Genomic DNA, 25,731 nt, shown 5'->3' on the forward strand with positions numbered 1-25,731 from the left:
ATAACAAAGGTGGAATCTACACAATATGCCAACCTCTGATGATCTAGATATCAGATTTATTCATCAACTACTCAACCCTTGTGTAAATGTACTTTGCCAAAGTGACCTGCCCACCACAAAACTGTATCTCCCTTCAGAGGTCCTGGGATGTTGCACAGGAAAATCCTGCTTTTCTAAGTTCAGAAATCCTTAAACATCAATAAGAACTGTTTGAACACGTCATATGCCACAAGATTCATCCGCACTAGGAATGTGCCATTATTGAAACTCCATAAAGACTGGTTACATCCTTCACCACTTCTCAGTATTTTCTGGAAGAAAAAAGTACCGAGGATCAGAAGGACATTTATGTGCATGTCCACCAGTCCCTTAAGATAGCGGGACAGGGAGATAAGGTTGTTAAGAAGGCGTATGGGCTTTATGTAGATACACCCATTGGATAGGAGTTCCAGAATTTTGCTCACCAAAGTGATTGAAATAGAGATGGCTTGCCAAATGGCTCAAGGGAAGAGTTTGAAGGTTTCTATCAGAAATAGAAGGGTTGCTCCAATTGCTGATTCACTTCAGTAACTGAGGATTCCAATGGGTGCTTGCTTAAACTTGTATGCAAATAGAGGTCTACAGCACAGAAAAAGGCCCTTCAGCCCATCAAGTCTGCAGCAGTCAAACAACTACCTAACTATTCTAATCCCATTTCCCAGCACTAGGCCCATAGCCTTGTATGCCATGGCATCGCAAGTGCACATCCAAATACTCCTAATGTTATGAGGGTTTCTGCCTCTACCACCCTTTCAGGCAGTGAGTTCCAGGTTCCCACCAACCTCTGGGTGAAAAAATATCTTCCTCACATCCCCTCTAAACCTCCTGCCCCTTACATTCAATCTATGCCCCCTGGTTATTGATCCCTCCACCAAGGGGAAAAGTTCCTTCCTGTCTACCTTATCTATGCCCCTCAATTTTATACACTTCAATCGTATCCCCCCTCAATCTCCTCTGCTCCAGGAAAAATAACCCCAGTCTATCCAATCTCTTGTAACTAAAGCTCTTCAGCCCAGGCACCATCCTGGTAAATCTCCTCTGCACTCTCTCTAGTGCAATCACATCCTTCCTATAATGCGGATTCCAGAACTGCACGCAATACCCTGGTTGTGGCCTAACCAGCATTTTATACAGTTCCAGCATAACCTCCCTGCTCTTATATTCTATGCCTCAGCTAACAAAGGCAAGTATCCCATACTCACCAACTTCTCAAAAGGAACTTTAGGATGGGCAACAAATGCTGGTCTTGCCAGAGATTCCTCTATCCCATGAATGAATTTTTAAAAATCAGCCCATTGGAGCAATCAGCAGCACAAAGCTGAGGGTCCATGAGGAATTCTACATTTAATTTTGGCATCCAGTTGAACAACAGCCATCCAGTAGGTCATTGGGTGTGCAACATAGTAGAGGAGAGGCAGAAAGGCCAATCTTAAACTATTTCACAGAATCTTTAGTGTATTTGACTTTGCCAAATCAACTGCTTTGCCACTCCATTTAAAGAGACCAGTCAATCCAGCTATGTTCAGAGACAACTCTAGCTGGTTCAATCAGATTTAACAGCACTCAAAATGAGTGAACCTAGGCTGATTCTGTAGGAAAGCAGGTCAGCAAGGAACAGCAGAATATCAGTGTTCATTACACTTCGCAGTTATTCATTTTCACAATACAGAGAAATTGCTGTACTGACTGAATAGTGGTTGAGTGAATTTAGCACACCTACTTCTTACGCAATAATGCCAGCTCGCTCCCTAATTAAAATACTCAAATGATGGACTTGCCAAGATGGGGACAGGTTGGAGTTTCTCACTGCAATTTTGTCCCATATGTAGTGATCTAAAGTTCTGCTTGTTCTTCCTCTACTCCTCAAGTAGCTCCCAATGCATTCAGGAGCTGGACACCCTTCTCCCACTCACTCATCAGGATTAACGCATCTTCAAAGGTATTGAAACAGTCTATTGCAAAGCATTGTTTACAGAATGACTGCGTTGAAATAAAGTCTCCAATGGGTCAATGGAGGAACAACATACCAGCAAATACTGGTTCAGAAAGTATCCAAACAATTGTACTTTTATTCTGAATACTTGAATACACAAAGAACTATTCCAGCTTCTCAAGGACTGTAGGAAAATAAGAGAAAAGGCAAGCCAAGTTACTGAACTAATATGAACAGCAATGTGAGAAAATACTATTATGCTCACTGACATACCCTGAATCAGGGAAAGCAAAAGTATATGCACCCATAGCCAAAAAATTGCAAATGATTCTGTTCACTGACCTCCAGTTACTTAATAAATTTTTAATTTAAGAAAACTATAAATTTTAGGCCATCTACATTTTACAGTGCTGTCAATAGTAGACTGGACACCGGTGCCACAAGATAGCATAAACAAGGCAATCAAGGATTGCCTGCTTCTGCTGCAGCTGTGGGGGCTCTGCTAAAAGAGATAGTTTCCATGGGTACCTATAGATTCACCATCAGAGCTGGAAGATGATTGTTTTCTGACTGCCAACAGCTTGTTGGCCTATACTGACCTTCCAAGCACTGAGGGAGATATGAGATTCAAAAAGTCATATGCTATTCTTCCAGCTGCTGTAAAAATTGACGCAAAATATGCACACAGGCTATTTTTCCACCTTTTTCTTTGTCTCCTGGAGCATAACTACATGGCTGTAAGCCAGTCAGCTACCCTCCAGTACTTCATGTCCCTTCAACTGTAAATCTAACAAAGCCAGTAGGCCACTGAGCCACAGCAAGCATCACCACCAAGCTCAATCCTGACCTCAACAGACATTCGTAGGCATAACTCTAAAGGTTGCCATAGAGAGGAGGCGGCCAATTTCAGGTTTTCTACCAGTATAGTGGTTGGAATCAGCTGACCAGTAGATGGAGGAAAAAATAAAATGCTGGAAAAACTCAGCAGGTCTGGCAGCATCTGTGGAGAGAGAAACAGTAAACGTTGCAAGTCCAATGTGACTCCTCTTCCAGCACTTTGTTTTATTTCAGATTTCCAGCATCCACAGTATTTTGTTTTTATTTCAGTAATGGAGGGTCCTGGTCTGGTTGGTTCAGGTACTCAGTTGGGTACATTGGGAGCAAATGGGTTAGGAGTTAGATAGGATATAAACTATCAGAGATTAGACCTTTTTATTTTAAAAAAAGGCAGTTCAGTAGACCACCCAAGCAGTTTTCAAATTTGAGTCAGAATCCATTCTGTCTAGAGCATTAAAAGCAGGGTATATGTTATAACTGTGCTTCTTTTGTACTTGAGTACTTAAGGTGGATTAAGTATGAAAAAGATTAGAAAAAATATCTACAAGTTAGTGAATAGCTCACTATCATCAAAATCTGAAATAACTGGAGGCAGTGCTGTTTTGTTTTCCTCTGTAAAATTGCCTGACAATAGGGAAACACCAGAAATCGTCTTGATTCTCAGCTTTTAGAATTTTTTTAAACTGCAATTTCAGTAGTCAATAATTTCCAATATTGGCACAAGTCACAACTTTGCAGGTATTCAATTCAAGCTCCAAATACACACATCTCATCAGTAGCAAATCAATAAATTACTATTTAAATTTGCTTGCTGGCAGATTACAAGTTCACTGTGATTGGAACAATATAAACTTGGCTCACACTGTAAATGGTCTAGAACAACAAAATGTAACAGACTTGGTGCACTGGCACTCATTCAAATGCACCAACATCTAGTGATCTGTCAATATTTTTACTGAGGCCTTTACTCAAACCCCCAATATCCTGTTCACATCACAGATTTCCCACTCAATCACTATTCAGCAAATCCTAATGCAAGATTGTCCATTCTTTATCCTTCCAACCTCCCAACTCAATACTTATCCAGTTATTTTAGGTTTTCTTGGTAGTTGGCAGTGAGCTAGTCACCCATAAAAATGGACTTTACAGTGCAGGTTATTAGACAATGATTAAGAACTCTGTCTGATTCTCCTGCTCGCTCTCTCATTCCCCCATCATACCCTCCCACAAATTTCTACCTCAGAAACATCAAAGCCAATCAAACTCTTCCAACCAAGATCAACAAACACTGATCAAAGACAACCAGGATCGATCTCAGGGTTGTGCTGAGTTAGAGGGACAGTCTGAGCAACAGGGACATTATAATTGGCCTAAGTTTGGTGGCGAGAAGAGTTTTGATTTACAATGATTCCTGCATGAATATTAAATAGGTCAAAATGGAGCTTGGTTGTCACACTTCTCAAAGCCGACTAACTTGCCACCACTTCCAGCCGAGGTTCACACCTCAGCACCAGACAGCCACTGTCTTCAGGTCAAGGAGTAGAAAGAAAATATTGAAAAGCAAAACTAGGTACACAATAACTGGACTAACAAGTGCAGGGTGAACCCAAAGTCAATCCCAATATGCATAAGTTAGAGGACAGATCAACTGGCCTCAGAGCGGTTAGGTTTTGCAAGGGAATAAAGTCAACCAGGGCTCATGCTTTCCAACAATCCCTGTTTAAAGCAGGCATATGTGGAGAACAGGCAAACACAGCATAAGGTTAAGCAACAGCCTTTTGACATTTACCAATATGAAATGTGGCCAAATGGGCAGGGTTCTGAACAGATATATTTACATTATCAAGGATATGTACATTCAGGAAAGGAGGAATTGAGAAAATTGGAAGAAAAGCAGAACCAATTAACTTTCATTTAAAAGCTTATTGCATAATCAGCATGGAATTAGTGAGGGCTTTGCCCTGTTCTGTAGGTTTATAATTGGTGGAGTAAAGTCAAGTGCTGTCACAAGCATCTACAAATACACCCCTGAATCAACACTAATAAAAGGTCCAAATGATGGTTAGATCAATTTCAAGGAAGCATTCAATCCTATTCACAGGAACAGGCGTAGGTCATTCAGCCTCTAGTTGTGTTCTGCCATTCAAAGAGATCATGTCCACCTGTAACTTGAATGCATTTACCACCTTGGCTCCACATCCCTTATTACCCTTGGCTAGCAAAAATCTAATCAATCTCAGATTAAAAGTTATAAACAGAGCTAGCATCTACTGCTGCTTTACAGAGTTCCACACTTATATCACACTGCATGTGAAGATGTCTTTCCTAACTTCTTTCCCAAATGACCTAGCCCTGATGTTAAGGTTATGTCTTCTTGTCCACTGGTGAAGGGTAAATAGAAACAATCAAATGCATTCAAGATCCTCGATCAAATCAAATCAACCCTTCCCATTTGATAGTGGTTCCGGGTTCAAATCCCACTCCAGGGACTGAAAATCAAAGCTGACTCTCCAATGCAATACTGAAGGAGTGCTGCACTGTCAGGGAAACTACCTTTCGGCTGAAATCTTAAACTGAGGCATGCTCAGGTGGATGTAGAACATCCTACGGCACTATTTTGAAGAGGTGTGGGAGTTTCTCTGGTGTCTTGGTCAATATTTATCCCTCAATCCACATTAGAAAAACGGATTATCTGCTGATTAGCTCATTGCAGTTTGCATGAGCTTGCTAACTACATGCTGCCATTGCTTCTTTTGCCTTACATCTGTGCCCTCTGGTTCTCAATCCTTACATCAATCCTCTGTCCAATCCCCTCATGATCTTGAATACCTCCATCAAATCTTTTCTCAACCTTCTTTTCTCCAAAGAGAGCCCCAGCTTCTCCAATCTATCTACATAGCAGAAGTGGTACCAGAACAAATCTTCTACCAGGTACTCTGGTACAAAATACAAGAAAAATAAGGTTGCATTGAACAAAAACTCGTACAAGAAACTTCATGTATTGTGTTGTGGCTTGGAAGGCATGAGCAGTGGCTCAAATGATGAGGTGGAGCCAGGGAGAAATTTGGAATATTGCAATAAGCAACCAGACAGAGATGAAGACAACAAAGGTTCCACTCTGTTGGACTCTCAATGCATTTAGCAGACGAGCTTGAACATATACTTAATGTTAAGTGAATCAGCAGTACAACTGACACAGAAGAAAGGCATTCAACTAAGGTTCCTCTCAAGAACTAGCTTCCAGCCGCCTTTCAGTATGTGGTAATGTGGTAAACTGCACACTTTTTGGAGCTGGAGTATCACCTTCCCCACTCACCCCATCTTCAAACAGCGTATATGCAGATGATGATGATATCTGGCAGGTAGTCTTAAAGTATATGTACAGAGCTCTAGCGCCTATACAATCTGAAGAACCCATAGCACCAACCGAATTGCCTACCACAAAAAAAATCACAGCGCTCCAATGAAAATACTGGTGCAGCCACCACCCAGTAACTTAATGCACGAAAAAGGCTGGAATGTTCTCTCCAGAAAGTCAGGCTCGCACCCCGCCCACTGAACAGAAACCAAGAGGGCAGCAAGGTGATTTGATCGTGAGATCTGCACATTGAGAGGAGGAGCGCGCCTGGTGCCGGCGGCCGGGCAGGTAACTCGGCTCCCGGCTCCTTCCTTCAGCTGCTGGGGGGGAGACAGGGGAGCTCCCGGAGGGTATAAAACACATAAACCAACAGTGCCTCTGAAAACCTGCCCCGCAGAAACGGCACAAAAAAAACCTCGAAGCACCAACCACTCCCCCCCCCCCATCACCAAGTCCAGTCACGTCCCGCTGCCGTTTTTATTCACTATTTTAACCCATTGGGGTTGGGGATGGGGGAGCGGCTTTGAAACGAAAGCCAAAATGAATCGACTGCTGACTGGGATTTAAAAAAAAACCCACCTGAGCTGAAGTGAGGGGATTCCCCAGGTTTGCAAATCCTGTCCCCCCAACTTGCACTGAGTCGGCAAACCCTTGGGCAACACCCTCCCTCCCTCACCCACCCACCCACCCACTCCCTCCCTCCATTTTGGGTGAACAATAGTCAGATCCACATTCCACCTTTTGTTTCCTGGTAATGCAAATAAAACATTTCACATGTTTTTTGAAAGGTAAAGACTTTGAAGCGAGATGATTGGGGTGGGGAAAAGAGAGGAGAGAGGAAGCGCGACTTCAAACTAACGAAGAAAGGCTGGCGATCTGTCCGAGCTGCTGAAATACTGGAGGTGCAGCAATGGTAAGATGCAGTGACCCACCCCCACCCACCCGCCAGCCCGGCCCGGGCGGAGCCGCTCACAATGCTGGGGAATTAAATTGCTCACTCTCTCCCTGGCCTGTCGCTCACTGTCCAGCTCCCGCTGCAGCTGCTCAGCCTTTTCCTCCGCTTCATCCGCCTGTTGTTGTAGGAACTGGATTTTTCTCTTCACTGTATCAATCGTCGCCGAGTTGGGACCAGACATGATTCTTTCCGCCGCTGCTGCTGCTTCTTCTTCTCAAAAAAAATATAAAGGCTGACAAGAGAAACTCGATACAAACAATTTGCAACAAAACAAAAAGGGAGAAATTACACAATCACACGTAAAAAAAATCACTAACGAGGCCGGCACACAGTCTGTCGATTGGGTGTCTGAGCAACCTCTCGGGAGCTCGGCTGCCAGGTAAGAAAATCAGCAAATCCTCCTCTGTCTCTCTCCTTCTCTCTATCCCTGCAAGGGCGTAAACCGCCGGAAATTCCTGCGCACTCTTAACCAGGCAGAGAGGAGGGGCTGGGAGACTGGCCGCTGGTTAAACACTGCCACTCTTTTCCAGCATCCCCAGAAAGAGAAGGAAGTGCAGGCAGCAATCGCTCTAAATCAATGAGCTCATCCCTAGGAGGTGTGCAGGCGAGATTACGCCACCCAAGTGAATAATGACTAAAGGAAATGTGCTTTCGTACACCCTCCTTAATAAGCATTCCACAAAACCCTGATTTTTTTTCCAGTTTCCATTTACTTTGCGGTGTTAAAATACGTACATCAGCGAGTGCTTGTGTTATTTGGAAGACGGGTTATACGTTTTTCGGTCGCAGCCAACTGTTCCTTTTTGGTGTGAATGAGAACATAAATAGCAGAGGATGGTAGAAGGAGGTCATTCAAACCATGGCGAATTAAAGCGCTATCCAATTAGTCCCGCTCCCTGTCAGAGCCCTGTAATTCTTTCCTTTCAATCACATATCAAATTACCGTTTCGAAGATATTATTCAATCCATTTCCACCATCTTTTCAGGCAGTGCATTCCATATCATAACCACACTATACGTTAAAAAGAAATCCTGTTTATCTCGGGCTCCTTTGCTAATTATCTTAAATTGCGTACTATGGCCACCAGCTCACCCACCAGTGGAAACAATTGTTCCTTATTTAGTCTTTTTTGAATGAGGAAACAAACAGTCATCAAAATTTAAAAATTGCATAAATGGTTTAAATTATCTTCTTAGTTTACCTTATGTGTTGATACATTGTGAAATTATACGCTAACTTTACTCCCTCAGTGAGTAAATTCAGTCGTGCCATCATGAACAACACATGAATGTCTATCTTTGGCCTGTGTTGTGAGCTGACCTTTGCCTCTGCTCCAGGCTAGGCAGCATAGGAAAAAAGACATGTTGCTGAACATTATTCAGAGACTCCTGCTGGAATGTTTGTGCTGGTGGATGTTGATCAGGCTTGTCTGTGATACCCCCCACAGCTAGCCCAGCCAACAACTGGGTGAGATGGCAGAAGACAAATGTGGAGCTGTACTCCATGGATTTATCTTTCAATTTATTTACTTATCTGTTCATGGGATGTGGGCATCCCTGGCAAGGCCAGCATTTATTGCTCATTGCTAATTGCCCTTGACAAGGTGGAAGTGAGCCGCCTTCTTGAACGGCTGCGATCCCATCTAGTGCAGATACGCCCACAATGCTGTTAGTGAGGGAATTGACCCAGTGACAGTGAAGGAATGGTGATATAGTTCCACATCAAGATGGTTTGAGGCCTGGAGAGGACATGTAATTAATTCTTCACTGAAAGGTGAGAAAAGGGGAGGAATCAAGATAGGAAATGCAAAGACTGTGACACAGGGCTTCATTTACACAGGTTTTTGAAAATAATTGTTCAATGAAATTCCAAGACAATACCTATTACAACAAGCCTAGGCAAGAAGTGAGGGAAACCTGCAAGCAGTAGAGTGCTACGGGAAGCATAGGTCCAAAGTCACTAATCCTCCTAAACATGTTTCACTTAATTTGATATTCACTAATAACCTGAAATGCAGAGGAGGAAAGGCTGCCATGTATCTAAATCCGACATCCAGTACTGGATGAGCAGAAATTTCCTCCGATTAAAATATTGGGATGACTGAAGCCATCATCTTTGGTCCAAACTCCAATCCCTAGCTACTAACTCCATCCCTCTCCTGGCAACAGTCTGATAATAAGCCGTCTGTGCGTAACCTTAGTGCCACATTTGGCCCTTAGATTAGTTTTGGAACTCATATTTGCGCCATTGCTAAGGCTGCCTATTTCCACCTGTGTAAAATCACACAACTTCTCTCAGTTCATCTGCTGCTGAAACCCTCATTCATTTCTTTGTTACCTCTATACCTGACTATTCAAATGTATTCTATTCTACATCTAGATGGCCTCCCACATTCTACCCTCCATAAACTTGAGGACATTCAAAAGTCTGCTTCCCGCGTCTCAAATTGCACCAAGTGCCGTTCAATTGTCACCCCTTGTGCTTGCTGATCTTGATTAGATCTCAGTCAAGCAGTCCCTTGATTTTAAAATTCTCAACCTTGTTTCCAAATCCCTCCATGGCCCTCCCTATCTCAGTAATCACCTCCAATGCCACAACCCACCAAGATATCTGCCTCCTCTAATTCTGGCCTCTTGAGCATCCCTGATTTTGTTTGCTCCACTATTGGTAGCCACACCTTCAGTTCCAAAGCTAATCTAAGGGCCAAAGGTTGCACTAAGGTTACATTCAGACTGGCTTATTATCAGACTGTTGTCAGAAGAGGGATGGTGTTGGTAGCTAGGGCTTGAATTTTGGAGTGGGGACCAAAGACGATGGCTTCAATCATCCCAATATTTTAACTGGAGGAAATTTCTGCTCATCCAGTACCGGATGTCGGATAAGCATTGATTGTTATAAATATAAATTTAGACATACATATATATATATATATATATATATATATATATATATATAGACTTTTGTAGATATATTACATAATGTATTATATCATAAATATATATATATATTAAAGTGATATAAATTAAAGCTGTTTTTGTTTAACATGGTGGCCTTTTACCCCTCAACATTTCAGGTTATTCATGATTTTCAAATTAAGTGAAACATGTTTAGGAGGACTAGTGACTTTGGACATATGCTTCCCGAAGCACTCTACTTCTTGCAGGTTTTCCTCATTTCTTGTCTAGGTTTATTGTAACAAGTATTGTCTTGGAATTTCATTGAACAATTATTTTCAAAAACCTGTGTAAGTGCAGCCCTGTGTCACAGTCTTTGTATTTCCTATCTTGATTCCTCCTCTTTTCTCACCTTTCAGGCCTTAAGCTCTGGAATATCCTCCCTATACCTCTCCACCTCGCTTTCCTCCTTCAAGACACTCCTTAAAACCTACCTCTATGACCAAGCTTTGAGTCATCTGACTTAATATCTCATGTGCCTCAGCGTCATATTTTGTTTTATTATGCTCCTGTGAAGCACCTTGGGATTCTTTATTAAGTTAAAAGTTTTACATAAATGGAAGTGATTGTTATATAGCACGTTTATCATAGACAAATGGTCCTAGGATAAAGAGAGAGGGAGTGGTTGTGATGTAGATGAGAGCATGCAAATAGGATATGAGGTCAGAAGCTCTTCTGGGAACAGTCTGGTTCAGCCAAAGACAGTGACCAGGAACAGGGATGGAGTCAGCAGTAGGAGTACAAAGGTTGGGGTGGAGCCAAATACAATAGATTTGGCTTTCCCAATGTTTAACTAAAGGAAATGATGACACATCCAAAGCTGGCTTTCAGACAAATTATCTTATAGTACAGAGGATCAGGCCTCTGTGATCAAACATGTGATCAAAAAAGTAGGTTTTGAGATGGTTTATGAAGTTGGACCAGGAAGGTTCACAGAGTGATGATGGCAAAAGGTGAGGTAGGGAGGACACAGAGCACAGGCTGCAACCACCAGGGGAAGGTTATTGTTCTCAGAATAGGGAGCACAGGCAAGGCCACTTTTATTTTTAGCTGTGCCTCTTGAGGTACTTCAAGATCTTTTTTCTACTTTAAGGCACTAAATCAATGCAAGTTATTGTTTATCCATAATTGCCCTTAGAAAGTGGTGATGGGCGGTCTTCCTGCAATTGCAATATTGCTTTGCTTTACCAAAACCACTACATTTCCTCAAAGAGATAGGATCAAATGAGCCTTGGAGAGATTTGTAAATGCGGCTAAATCTTTAAAAACCAATGGGTTGGATTATGTACTGAGGACGGGCTCTCCACACCTCAGCATAAATTTTGGGAGTGAGCTCACCTCCGGTTGGCTGGCTTGCCCCACTTCAACCTTATGGCCGACGGGTCTTTAATTATTCAGAGGTAAGTCTTCTCACTGCCCCCCCACCCCACTTCCTGGAGGAAGTCCCGCCGCGTGGAGCTACCAGCCAACTGGAAGGCAGCAGTGCTACCAGGTGAGATGGCCACTGCTGGTATTGCAGCTAAGCCATCGAGGAAGCATTCAGTGATAAGTCCAGGATCTTTCTGAGCTGAGCTGTCAGGCCCTGGCGAGGTGTGTGGGTGGCATATTGGACAGGGCATGGGGACGTGGGACAGAAAATTGGGGAGGGGCCTCCGATTGGGCACTGGGGACTCGGAAAGGAGACACCTTCCCCTCCCTTTCACTGGCCAGCAGCCCAGAGGGTCAAATCTGCCAAGCTGTACATTGGGTGCAGGCCTCTCCCACTGCTTGTTAACTGAGCAGTGGCAGATGAGGTCCTTAAGTGGGCATTAAATTCGACCCCCCAACCTCCCCCCCATGCGTGGGATTGGTGTACCAGCGGTGGGTATGTGGCCGATGGCACCAAGCCCTATTTTATGGGTCCACCTGTCTACTTTCCCACCTGCCAGTAGCCAGTAAAAGCCAGCCCAAGCCAGCCCAATCTATTGAAGGATAAGGAGCCAGTGAAGGGTGATGAGAGCTGGACTCGAGGATAAGCAGAATTTTAACATGGAAGCAGGATTTTGCGTTTTGGGTTGGCATCCCAATGTCGGGGTCAAATACAGGTCCCACCCCACCCTGTGTCGGCAACAGTTAACCGACAGTGGTTTTGGCTTGGTTGACCAATTAGTGGCCAAATGGCGTGCTTGCCATCCAATTAAGGACAACAAGCAGATTCTAATAGCTGGGCGGAAATCCCCTCCACCGGGCATCCTTTGGCTGCAGCTCTGGCCAGGTAGGATTTTCCAAGCAGTGCTGGAAATTTCCAATCAGCCTTGATCCATGGCCTTAATTGGCCATTTAAGACCCCATTTGGTTCCCCACTGTTTGCAGGCAGGTAACTGTTCCATCCCCTTCCCAGCCTTCCACAAAATGGCTTGGGGGTGGAATGATGTCAGTAAACCAACACACAGGCCTGGAACACAAAATTACCCGCCCGCCTGCCTCCATTCCCACCCCAATCTATGGGTAAAAATCCAGCCCAGGATATGGGCAGCAGAATTCTGGTTGTATTGGAGTTTGCTCAGGGTGAAGATTGGAAGTGCGGTTAGGCAGAAGTTATTGGATAGTAAAAAGCTGTCTGAATTTCCCTCCTTAACACGAGTGGCGAGGCCAATTGTAGCTTTGCTTCTGCTACCCTGGCTGAGATCAGTGAACTTGGAAAAGACTAAGGCTGGGATTTTCCATGCCCGCCAGTGTCGGGCATGGTCATTGGCATGAGCAGACAATATGCTAAGAAGGCCAAAACTCAGTTTCACAATGTCACGAAATCTGTTTGCAATTGTCCACTCCACCCGCCGATGTCAAGCCACACCATTCCCTGCCATCGGACTTTGGGAACCTCACTGTAATACATCAGCATAAGATCAGCTCGCCGTACTCATTCCCTCACCTCTGCTGGATTGTCCGCCTACATTGGCGGGAAAACAGGCCGACGTGTATCACAACAGAATATATAAGGCGTGCACTTGGTGGGCCGCACTTCGCTCGGGACTTCAAGGTTTGTTTGCCTACTTTGCTTTGGTCAACACTTGCAGTCATCAGAGCCAGGCTTCACAGACAGCACATCATCACTTTTAGGGGGATCGCGGGCAGGCCTCTACCTACCAGATCAGCCATATGTGGGTGACTTTTCAATGGCTGCAGGGCAGGGGCTTGCTTAGGGAAGGGGGATAAGTGGCCTCAGGCAAGGGAAGAGGCTGCAGAACGAGAGCTGTACAGGGGAAGGGGGATATCCCAAGGCGTTTGGGGGGGGGGGGGTGGTGGGCACATGTTGATCTGTGTAAGTGGCCTCACATGATGAGGGCTGAGGAGGCAGTCTCCAGGGGAGATGAGGCCAGGTAGACATGAGAGGGTATGTGTGTGAGAGTGAGTGGTGATGTCCCTTGAGCTGGCAGTGACTGAGATGCCGGTGAAAGTGTGATGGGCTTGAGTGTAAGTTTAGAGTGATGAGATGGTTGCCATGCCCTGGCTTCATGGATGAGATCATTTGTCTTCTATCTGCATTGGGTGGCCAACCTCTTCTGTGCAACATTGACACTGATCACCACCACGTCAACGTGGAGTGGTAATGTAGCTGCTCCTCCCGCGGCCAGAGTGGGGGTACAGGACATCACAGCGGACCTCCAGTGTCTAAAAGGCACTCGAGAGCTGCAGCTTTCTTACCTTTCAGGGCCATGCCTTCTTTGCTGCAGTCCTGGGCTGGAAGCACTGAGCTTGGCTGTATTTTAAATGTGGTGCCTGGCATAATGAAGCAGTGAGGTGGCAGCATGGCAAGCAAATCGGAGGCCTCCTGCCATTGAAACGGCATGTATCCCAGGAATACATAATTAATGCAGTGGGTTTAGGACAATACAGCATAAAAATCGAATCATGTACTCCGGAATCAATGCTATTGAACTACCCTTAAAATCCATGTTTTTGTGTGTCTTATGTATCTTGTATGCGTGTGTATAGGGATTTAAGAAGGGGGTAGAGTTTAAGTTATAATGTTAGAAATTAGCAGTTCATATTTCTTTCTTTGCCACTGTTTAACAACAGTTTGTTCAATAAACAGTTTTTTACTTCCAAACCTGTTGCTCGCATTCTGTTAACCTAAATTAAACAGTTAAGTAGAATTGGGGCAATGTGTTTTAAATTTGTCGCTGCTCTGGGACAGTGGGGCTTGATATTACAGTGCGCTAACCTCAGTGAGTCATGAAATTATGTCCAAGAGCCACAGCAGCACTGACATATTCCTAGCCAAAGGATCAACCCTGGGTTCTCCTGCTTTGTTTCGCTCAACTACACAATAGATAAACAAATAACCCATTGGGCCTTCAAACAAAATTTCCATTAAAAAAAAATTGTTTTCTTTTCTGTTTGCCCCCAACCTCAAATTTTCTGTTCCTCTAACATTACTCTTCCTTCACCAGACCCTTTGTTTTTCCATTCTTATGATGTAGGCATTGCTGGCTAGGACAGCATTTATTGCCCATCGCTAATTATCCTTGAGAAGGTAGTGATGAGCTGCCTTCTTGAATTGCTGCAGTCCATGTGGTGTAGATACACCCACAGTGTTGTTAGGGAAGGAGGTCCAGGATTTTGACCCAGCGACAGTGAAGGAACGGTGACATAGTTCCAAGCCAGAATGCTATGTGGAGTAGAACTTGCAGGCGGTGGTGTTCCCATGCATCTGCTGCCCTTGTCCTTCTAGATGGTACAGGTCGCAGGTTTGGAAGGTGCTGTGGAAGGAGCCTTGATAAGTTCCAAAATCTTATAGATTTTACACACTGCTGCCATTGTACATCAGTGGTGGAGAGAGTGAATGTTGAAGGTAGTGGATAGGGTGCCAATCAAGCGGGGTGCTTTGCCCTGAATGGTGCCAAGCTTCTTGAGTGTTGTTGGAGCTGCACTCATCCAGGCAAGTGGAGAGTATTCCATTGCACTCCTGACTTGTTCCTTGCAGATGGTGGACAGGCTTTGGGGAGTCAGGAGGTGAGTTACTCACCGCAAAATTCCCAGCCTCTAACCTGCTCTTTTAGCCACAGTATTTGTATGGCTCATCCAGCTCAGTTTCTGGTCAATGTTAACCCCCAGGATGTTGATTTTGTTTTATTCTTTCATGGGATATGGGTGTTACTGGCTCAGCCAGCATTTGTTGCCTATCCCTGAATGCTCTTGAAAAGGTTGTGGTGAGTGGCCTTCTTGAACAGCTGCAGTCCATCTAGTGTAGGGAGACCCACAATGCTGTTAGGGATGGAGTTCCAGGATTTTGACCCAGTGAGTGTGAAGGAACGGCGATATATTTCCAAGTCAGGATGATGAGTGGATTGGAGGGCAACTTCCATATTGGTGGTGTTTCCATATGTCTGCTGCCTTTGTTCATCTAGATGTAGTGATCATGAATTTGGAAGGTGCTGTCTAAGGACCCTTGGTGAGTTACACACTGCTGCCACTGTGCCTTGGTGGTGGAGGGGGCGAATGTTTGTGGATGGGGTGCCAGTTAAGCGGCTGCTTTGTCCTGGATGGTGTCAAGCTTCTTGAGTGTTGTTGGTGCTGCTTCCAGGTAAGTGGAGAGTATTCCATCACACTCCTGATCTGTACCTCGTAGATGGTGGATCCCCCACTGGATTCAGTGATGGTAATGCCATTGAATGTCAAGGGGCGATGGTTAGATCCTCTCTTATTGGAGATGATCATTGCCTGGCACTTGTGTGGCGTGAATGTAATTTGCCACTTGTCAGCCCAAGACTGGATATTGTCCAGGTCTTGTTGCATATGGGCACAGACTGCTTCAGTATCTGAGGAGTCACAAATGGTGCTGAACATTGTTCACTGATGATTGCACATCCCCACTTCTGACCTTATGATGGGGGAGGAGGGGAAGGTCATTATGAGGCAGCTGAATGTGGTTGGGCCTAGGACACTACCCTGAGGAACTCCTGCAGCGATGTCCTGGAACTAGGATAACTGACCTCCAACAACTACAACCATCTTCCTTTGTGCTAGGTATGACTCCAACCAGCGGAGAGTTTTCCTCCTAATTCCCATTGACTCCCAGTATTGCTAGGGCTCCATGATGCTACACTCTGTCAAATGTGTCCTTGATGTCAAGGACAGTCAATTTCACCTGATCTTTTGAATTCAATTCTTTTGTCCATGTTTGGACCAAAGCTGCAATGAGGTCAGGAACTGAGTGGCCTTGGCAGAACCCAAACTGAGCGTCAAGAGAAAGTTATTGCTGAGTAACTGCTGCTCGATAGCCCTGTCGACAACATCTTCCATCAATTTGTTGATGACAGACCTTTCAGCTGTTCAGTTTTCTCATTTAGTGCTTCTTCTGTAAATCTCTCTTCCTCTTTATCAGTCTCTCCACCTTTAAAAATCTCCTCAAAACCAATCACCTTGATTAAGCTTTTAGTTCCTGCTTCCTAGTTCAGTGGTTTCCTCCACCTATTTGTGAAGCACCTTGGGATGTATCTTTACATTAAGAACAATATGTAAATGCAAAATGCTATTGTAATTGGAACAGTGGTTGTAGTGGCTGGAGGAGCAATCAGAGGGGCAACAACTTTCTTCCATAGAAAAATGCAAAAAAAAAAGCATAGATCCAGGCAAATAGGAAAGATACAAAGAATAGCAAAGGGTGACAAAATAGATAGTAATGGATATAAAATGGAATAATAAAAAGAAACTTGAAAGTGATATCAAAACCAACAGAAAAGGTTTTTACAATTTTATTAGGAAGACAAGGTCAACAACATCGTGGCCCCTCAAAATGGTGACGTTATCAATGAAAATATGGAAACGGTGGACATATTGAATAATTACTTTGTATCGGTATGTACAGTGGTGGAAAATAGGCTTGAAAGTCGAAGGAAATAAATATTGAATTATGCACAGAGACACCCCAAAATTGGCATAAGCAAAATAACAGTAAAGAAGAAAATAATGGCACTAAGAAGTGGCAAATTGCCAGGAGCAGATCCAAGGGTATAAAGGATGTAGGTGTGAACATTGCAGACACCCTAACGGTCATCTTCCGGAGTTCTCTCGATTCAGGAAATTTCCTTTAAATTGGAAAATTGCACTTGTTGCTCTGCTATTTAAGAAAGGGGAGCTGAAAACCAGGGAATTATGGACCAGTTAGCCTAAATCCATTGTCAGATATTACCGGAATCTATAGTTAAGCAACTGAAAACTTTGAAAATTTTCAACTGATCCAATAGAGTTTAGGTTTGTAAGGGATAGGTCTTGCCTGACAACCTGATTGAATTTTTTGAAAAGGTGACTGAAATCATGGACAGGGGAATGTTTGTGGATGTTGTTTATATGAACTTCCACAAGGCATTTGATGAGGTCCCTCATAAGAGACTGTTGGGTAAAGTTGAAGCCCATGGAATTGAAGGCAAATTATTGACCTGGTTAGGAAATTGGCTGAACAACAGAAGACAAAGTAGGAATAATGGGCAGGTACTCTAATTGGCAGGATTTGACTTACTGCTGTTCTGCAAGGATTGGTGTTGAGGCCTCAACTATTTGCCGCATTCATTAACAACTTAGATGATGGAATAGAAAGCCACATATAAATTTGCTGATGACACAAATATAGGCAGTATTGTAAGCAGCGTAGATGGAAACATAAAATTACTAAGAGATGCCGATAGATTAAACAAATGGAGAAATGCTGTGGCAAATAAATTTCACTGTTGATAAATGTGAGGTCATCAACGTTGGATCTAAAAGCATAGAACAGCATATATCCCAAATGGTGAAATTCTAGAAACAGTGGAAGTCCAATGAGACTTGGAGATCCAGGTTCATAGATCAATAAAATGTCATGAACAGAAAATTATTAAAAGTTTAATGGAATGTTGTCCTTTATATCTAAAGGACTAGAATACAAGGGGGTAGAAATCATGCTTCAGCTATACAGAGCCCTGGTTAGACCACATTGGAGCACTGAGAGAAGTTTTGGACACTGCCTCTTAAGTAGGATATATTGGCTTTGGAGGGAGTGCAGCATAGATTTACCAGAGTGATACCTGAACTTCAAAGGTTAAATTACGAAGCAAGATTACACAAACTTGGCATGTATCTGCTGGAATTTAGAAGGTTAAAGGTGATTTGATGGAAATTTTCAAGTAAGTGGAGACAGACAGGGCAGATAAGGAGAAACTGGTTGTTGGGTCTAGGACTAGAGACCACAGGAACAGGAGTAGGGCAGTTCAGCCCCTTGAGATTGTTCTGCCATTCAATGGGATCATGAATGATCTTTAGTCTAACTCCATATACCCACCTTTGCACAATATCCCTTGGATACCTTTGGTAACAAGATCGATCAATTTTAGGTTTAAAATTAACATTTGACCTACCAGCAATTGCCATTTGGAGTATAGTCTAAAAATTAGTGCCAGATCTTTTAGGAGTGAAATTAGGGACTGAATATTACCGGGTGGGGGGGATGTTGGCTTGCCCCCACTAGAAGCAAAGACAGCATGGTGCCAACCTGCTCCACACCAGCCTGCCCCACAGTCACAACGGGTGGGCTAAACAGGGCTAGTGTGGGACTTCCACCGCTCACTGAGGAGAAAGCCCTGCCCTCGAGAGCTGCCCAGCAGCGCCAAGAGCGCATTAGTGAGGGTTGCCAGGCCCAACAAGAATCATGGATCCTGGAACCAGGTGAGTCTGGGGTCATGGGCAGGGAGGGTTTGGGAAGTTTAGGGAGAGGAGTGTGTTGGGGCTGGTGCGTTTAACAGAACAGGCAGATAGAAAGAAAGGGGGGGGGGGGGATAATTTCTTAGGTGGGCTGCCCCCCCACCAACTTGCAAAGGGCATACCTCGAAGATAGTACCTCCCCTTTCCAACCCTACCCACCCACCCTACCCCCATATTATGGGGGATGAGCAGGAAGGTGGTGAGGTGGGCACCCACCGACCCACCCTGTTTTGTGTGTCCCCCCCCACCCCACCAAAAACACGCCCAGTGCGGGTGCATAAAATGCAGCCCTGGGAAATACTTCTACACACAAAGGATGATAGAAGTTTAGAACTCTCTTCCACAAATGTCAATTGATGGTAGGTTAATTTTAAAACTGATATTGATGGGCCGATTAGCCTCCTCCTGTGCCATAAATGACTATGATTCTGTATTAGATTTTAACCAAAGGTATGAAAGGATATGGGGCAAGGATGGGTATATGGAGTTAGGTCACAGATCAGCCATGATTTCATTGAACAGTGGAACAGGCTTGAGGGGCTAAATGGCTTTGTCCTATCCTGAAGAATTATCCAGGTCTGCTCCAAACCATTCAGAGGAGAAATAACCACCTTACTGCAGCCTTTTCTTATCTGATTTTTTAAACTCTTTTTTTCTCATTTCTATTTTATTCCCCAATTTCAGTTTGCTTTGGTTCGGAACTATAGCTGATCACTTGAAGGTATTCAAGAACAGCTTAGGCTGAGCAACTTTTATATTGTCCAACCAATGGGAAAATCGCTGCTGGTCTCTACCTGACAATTCCCCTCAGTGGAAAACAAAAACAGAATTACCTGGAAAAACTCAGCAGGTCTGGCAGCATCGGCGGAGAAGAAAAGAGTTGACGTTTCGAGTCCTCATGACCCTTCGACAGAACTTGAGTTCGAGTCCAGGAAAGAGCTGAAATATAAGCTGGTTTAAGGTGTGTGTGTGGGGGGCGGAGAGATAGAGAGACAGAGAGGTGGAGGGGGTTGGTGTGGTTGTAGCGACAAACAAGCAGTGATAGAAGCAGATCATCAAAAGATGTCAACAACAATAGTACAATAGAACACATAGGTGTTAAAGTTAAAGTTGGTGATATTATCTAAACGAATGTGCTAATTAAGAATGGATGGTAGGGCACTCAAGGTATAGCTCTAGTGGGTTTTTTTTTATATAATGGAAATAGGTGGGAAAAGGAAAATCTTTATAATTTATTGGGAAAAAAAAAAAGAAGGGGGAAACAGAAAGGGGGTGGGGATGGGGGAGGGGACTCACGACCTAAAGTTGTTGAATTCAATATTCAGTCCGGAAGGCTGTAAAGTCCCTAGTCGGAAGATGAGGTGTTGTTCCTCCAGTTTGCGTTGGGCTTCACTGGAACAATGCAGCAAGCCAAGGACAGACATGTGGGCAAGAGAGCAGGGTGGAGTGTTAAAATGGCAAGCGACAGGGAGGTTTGGGTCATTCTTGCGGACAGACCGTCATTTTAACACTCCACCCTGCTCTCTTGCCCACATGTCTGTCCTTGGCTTGCTGCATTGTTCCAGTGAAGCCCAACGCAAACTGGAGGAACAACACCTCATCTTCCGACTAGGGACTTTACAGCCTTCCGGACTGAATATTGAATTCAACAACTTTAGGTCGTGAGTCCCCTCCCCCATCCCCACCCTCTTTCTGTTTCCCCCTTCTTTTTTTTTTTCCCAATAAATTATAAAGATTTTCCTTTTCCCACCTATTTCCATTATATAAAAAAAAACCCACTAGAGCTATACCTTGAGTGCCCTACCATCCATTCTTAATTAGCACATTCGTTTAGATAATATCACCAACTTTAACTTTAACACCTATGTGTTCTATTGTACTATTGTTGTTGACATCTTTTGATGATCTGCTTCTATCACTGCTTGTTTGTCGCTACAACCACACCAACCCCCTCCACCTCTCTGTCTCTCTATCTCTCCGCCCCCCACACACACACCTTAAACCAGCATATATTTCAGCTCTTTCCTGGACTCGAACTCAAGTTCTGTCGAAGGGTCATGAGGACTCGAAACGTCAACTCTTTTCTTCTCCGCCGATGCTGCCAGACCTGCTGAGTTTTTCCAGGTAATTCTGTTTTTGTTTTGGATTTCCAGCATCCGCAGTTTTTTTGTTTTTACCCCTCAGTGGAAAGCCTGAGGAACTCAGTGCCAGGAATCCCAGACATCAATGTCCTTCCTATGACTGTGACACAGCTCACTGGCATTCTAATGTATTCTGCCACTCTCCCAGTGACTTGCAATAAAGACATGGGGTGAGATCATCCCAGATATGCACTAAGTGCAGTAGCAGGCTGGAAAAACGCTTTCCTGCCGGCCGCAATGGCGGTGTTTCACGCCGTATCATCCCAAACCTGCTGCAAGTATTCCCGGGTTTACATGGGTGGGCGGGCTCCGATTCGCCTGCCACGCCACCACCTCGCCTCTTCATCATCTCAGGCACCACGTTTAAAATACAGCCGTGCTCAGTGCTTCCAGCCCAGGACTGCAGCAAAGAAGACATGGCCCTGAAAGGCAAGAAGACTGCAGCCCTCAAGCACCTTTTGGATGTCATGGAGGCCCATTGTGATGTCCCCTACCCCCACTCTGGCCATAGGAGGGGCAGCTATTATATTACAACTATGGCTTGGTATGCGATGGCAGTGGTGATCAGTGCCAATGCTGCACAGAAGACTTTGGCCATTCAATGCAGACAGAGGAAGAATGATTTCATCCATGCAACTAGAGTATGGCAACCATCTCATCATTCTAAACTCTCACACTCAAGCCCATCACACTTTCACTGACATCTCACTCACTGTCAGCTTAAGAGACATCACCACCCATTCTCACACACATACCCTCACATGTCCATCTGGCCTCATCTCCTCTGGAGACTGCCTCCTCAGGCATCACCACCTTGAGGCCACTTGCATAGGTCAACATGTGCCCCCACACACACCCTGGGATTGCCCCCTTTCCCAGAACAGCTCTCGTTCTGCAGCCTCTTCTCTCGCCTGAGGCCCCTTCTCCTCCTTCCCTAAGCAAGACGTTGTCCTGCAGCCACTGAAAAGCCACCCATATATGGCTGATCTGGTAGGTAGAGACCTACCTGTGAGCACCCCTAGAAGTGATGTGGTGCTGTTTGTGAAGCCTGGCGCTGATGACCGAGAGTGCTGACTGAAGGAAAGTGGGCAAACAAACCTTGAAGTCCCAAGTGAAGTGCAGCCCACCATGTGCACGCCTTATATATGTTGTTGTGAAACATGTCAGCGTGTTTTCCTGCCGGCGTGGGATGAATACAGGGGCCTGGCCTAATGATGATATGCTGCTGAATTACAATGAGGTCCCCAACATTTGATGGCAGGGAATGTGGCCTGAGCGACGATCACAAACTGGTTTCTCAATGTTATGAAACCAATTTTTGGCTTTCTCACCACATTGACTGCTCATGCCACTGAACACATGCCAGCGGGCACGAAAAATCCCAGCCATGGTGTGACTGCTAAGACCATTCTTATGTGGCGAGGAACGCTAAAACACTGATGATGATATAGCTCATTAGTTTGTTAAGTAGTGGTGCTTTCTGGAATACATAGGAATGTGTATACTTAGCATTACTGATAGCGCTATATCTGGGGGTTAATGTGGGAAGGGCAAACATTTACATGAAATATAAAGTGGAACCGTCACATCTGGTAAAGGAAGATATTGAGTCTGGAAGAGAGGCTGTATTATTGAAGTAATCACTTTGTGGAACAATAAAGAAAGGCTTACATTTTTGTGCTGTCACATCACATCTCAGAAAAATGTTAAAGTGCTCCATGCAATGAGTTTAAAATGCTGCAGCATTCATTTCAGTAAGTACGGAAGCACTGAGAAGAATAGCAAGTAATCTATTCTCCATCATGCTGGTTGACAAAGCAATATAGTCACATGTAAGCACAACTTACACCTATCAATAACATGCAAGAAGAGGCCATAATACAACCTGTTCAAATCAACAACAACTTGTATTTATAACAAAAACAAAAACAGAATTATGTGGAAAAACTCAGCAGGTCTGGCAGCATCGGCAGAGAAGAAAAGAGTTGACGTTTCGAGTCCTCATGACCTGTCGAAGGGTCATGAGGACTCGAAACGTCAACTCTTTTCTTCTCCGCCGATGCTGCCAGACCTGCTGAGTTTTTCCAGGTAATTCTGTTTTTGTTTTTGTTTTGGATTTCCAGCATCCGCAGTTTTTTTGTTTTTAACTTGTATTTATATATTGTCTTTAACATAGCAAATGTCCCAAGGCACATCATGAACATTTTCAGCCTAAAGTCCAAAGACACTAGTGGATGATGCATCTTGGCCTTCTTCTGAGGTCCCCACCATCACAGAACCAATTCAATCAATTTGATTCACTCTACCTGATATGAAGGAATGTGGATAGAGCAAAAATTATAGGCCCCCACACCATTCCCAGTTATAGCGCTGCAGGTTTGTGTTCCAGAACCAGCTCCTCTAACCCAACTATTCTTGTACAACTGCAACAATGACATCCACCCAACAAAGAAAAAACTTACCCAGCTATATCCTATCCACAAAAAATAGGACAAATCCAATCAGGCCAATTACCACATCATCATCCTACTCTCTATCATCAGCAAAGTGATGGAAGGGATCATCAGCAGTGCTAAAAAGCAGAATTTACTCACCAATTCTTAATTTGGGTCTCAACAGAACCACTCAGCTCCAGACCTCATTATAGCCCTGAACCAAGCATCAATAAAAAAGTTAAATTCCACAGGTGAGGTGAGAGTGACTGCCCTTGACATCAGATAGCATTTGACTGAGTGAAGCATCAAGGAGCTCTAGTAATATTGAAGTCAATGGGAATCAATGGCTGGAATCATACCTAGTGCAAAGGAAGATGGTTATGGTTGCTGGATGCCAATTATCTCGGCCCCAGGACATTGCTGCAGGAGTTCCTCAGGGTAGGAACCATCTTCAACTGCTTCATCAATTAGCCGCCACTCTTCATCATAAAGTCAGAAGTGAGGATGTTCACTGTTGATTGTACAGTGTTCAGTTTCATTCGTAACTCCTCAAATACTGAAGCAGTCCATGCCCGCAAGTAGCAAGATCTGCACAACATTTAGGCTTAAGAACATAAGAAATAGGAATAGGAGTAGACCATTTGGCCCCTCAAGCCTGCTCCACCATTCAATAAGATATTGGTGATCTTCTTGTGTTTCGATTTTCACATTCCCATCTACCCCCGATAACCTTGCCTAACAAGAATCTATCTACCTCTGCCTTAACAATATTCAATGACCCTGCCTCCACTGCCTTCTGAGGCAGAGTTCCAAAGTGACACAACCCTCAGAAAAAATTTCTCCTCATCTCTGTCCTAAAAGGGCAACCCATAATTTAAAACAATGCCCCATGGTTCTGGACTCACCCACAAGATGAAACATCCTTTCGACATCCACCTTGTGAAGGTTGTTCAGGATCTTGCTTACTTCAAACAAATCACCCCTCACTCTTCTAAACTCCAGTGGAAACAAGCCCAGTCTGTCCAACCTTTCCTCATAAGACAACGCACTCATTCCAAGTATCAATCTAGTAAACCTCCTCTGAACCACTTCCAATGCACGTCCTTCCTTAAGTAAGGAGACCAAAACTGCACACAGTATTTGAGGTGCGGTCTCACCAATGCCCTGTATAACTGAAGCATAACATCCTCACACAAAAACAAAAATTGCTGGAAAAACTCAGCAGGTCTGACAGTATCTGTGGAGAGAAAGACAGAGTTAATGTTTTGAGTTTGTATGACTGAGGAGTCATAACAACCCTCAGAAAAAATTCTCATCTCTGTCCTAAAAGGGCAACCCATAATTTTAAAACAATGCCCCATGGTTCTGGACTCACCCACCCACACATTGAAGAAAGACAGAGTTAATGTTTTGAGTCTATTTGACTGAAGAGTCATACAGACTCAAAACATTAACTCTGTCTTTCTCTCCACAGATGCTGTCAGACCTGCTGAGTTTTTCCAGCAATTTTTGTTTTTGTTTCACATTTCCAGTATCCACAGTATTTTCCTTTTATCATAACATCCTTACTTTTATGTTAAATCCCTCTCGTAATAAAGGATAGCATTCCATTAGTCTTCTTAATTACTTGCTGTACCTGTATACTAACTTTTTGTGACACATGTACTAGAACACTTAGATCCCTCTGCACCTCAGGATTATACAGCTGCTCTCCATTTAAGTAATACTCTGCTTTTTTGTTCTTCCTGCGAAAGTGAACAACTTCACCTTTTCCCACATTAAACTCCATTTGCCAGATCTTTGCCCACTCACTCAACCTATTTATATCCATCTGCGACCTCCTTAAGTTCTCTTCACAACATACTTTCCTACCTATCTTTGTGTCATCTGTAAACTTAGTTATCACACCTTCACTCCCCTCATCTAAGTCATTGATGTAAATCATAAAAAGTTGAGTCCTCAGCACAGACCTCTGTGGGACTCTTAACATTTGCACCACACAAGTGCCAGGCAATGACCAATCCAACAAGAGAGAGTCTGATCATCTCCTCTTGATGTCCAACTGTATTCCCATCCGTGAATCCCCATGACATTATAGGAGCCACCACTGACTAGCAACTGACCTGGAAGGGCCACATAAAAAATGTGGCTACAAGACCAGGTCAAAAGCCAGGAATTCTGCAGCGCAGAACTCACCCTCTGACTTCCCAAAGCCTTTCAATGATCTATAGGGCTCAAATCAGGAGTGTGATAGAATATATCCCACTTACCTGGATGGATGCTGCTCCAGCAACACTCAAGAAGCTCAACACTATCCAGGACAAACCACCCACTTGATCAGCACCACATTTATCACCTTA

The 25,731-nt window shown here is 44.0% G+C and overlaps 1 protein-coding gene across 7 annotated transcripts in view; it reads right to left on the reverse strand.

Annotated features, from left to right (window-relative positions):
* Positions 1-25,731, reverse strand: part of LOC121279219 (tropomyosin alpha-4 chain-like) — a 97,108-nt gene that overhangs the window by 45,487 nt on the left and 25,890 nt on the right. The window contains exon 1 of one of the 7 annotated variants that reach the window (XM_041190287.1): positions 7,166-7,650. The exons of 3 other annotated variants lie outside the window; for them this stretch is intronic. In XM_041190287.1, the coding sequence (XP_041046221.1) occupies positions 7,166-7,303 (138 nt within the window). In that variant the 5' untranslated portion in view covers positions 7,304-7,650. Of the gene's footprint in view, positions 1-6,125; positions 6,243-7,165; positions 7,651-25,731 lie in introns of those variants that run through there. 3 more of the 7 variants (XM_041190278.1, XM_041190306.1, XM_041190297.1) reach the window with 3 other exon arrangements.

The sequence above is a fragment of the Carcharodon carcharias genome, chromosome 1 (assembly GCF_017639515.1).
Source record: "Carcharodon carcharias isolate sCarCar2 chromosome 1, sCarCar2.pri, whole genome shotgun sequence".
NCBI lineage: Eukaryota > Metazoa > Chordata > Chondrichthyes > Lamniformes > Lamnidae > Carcharodon > Carcharodon carcharias.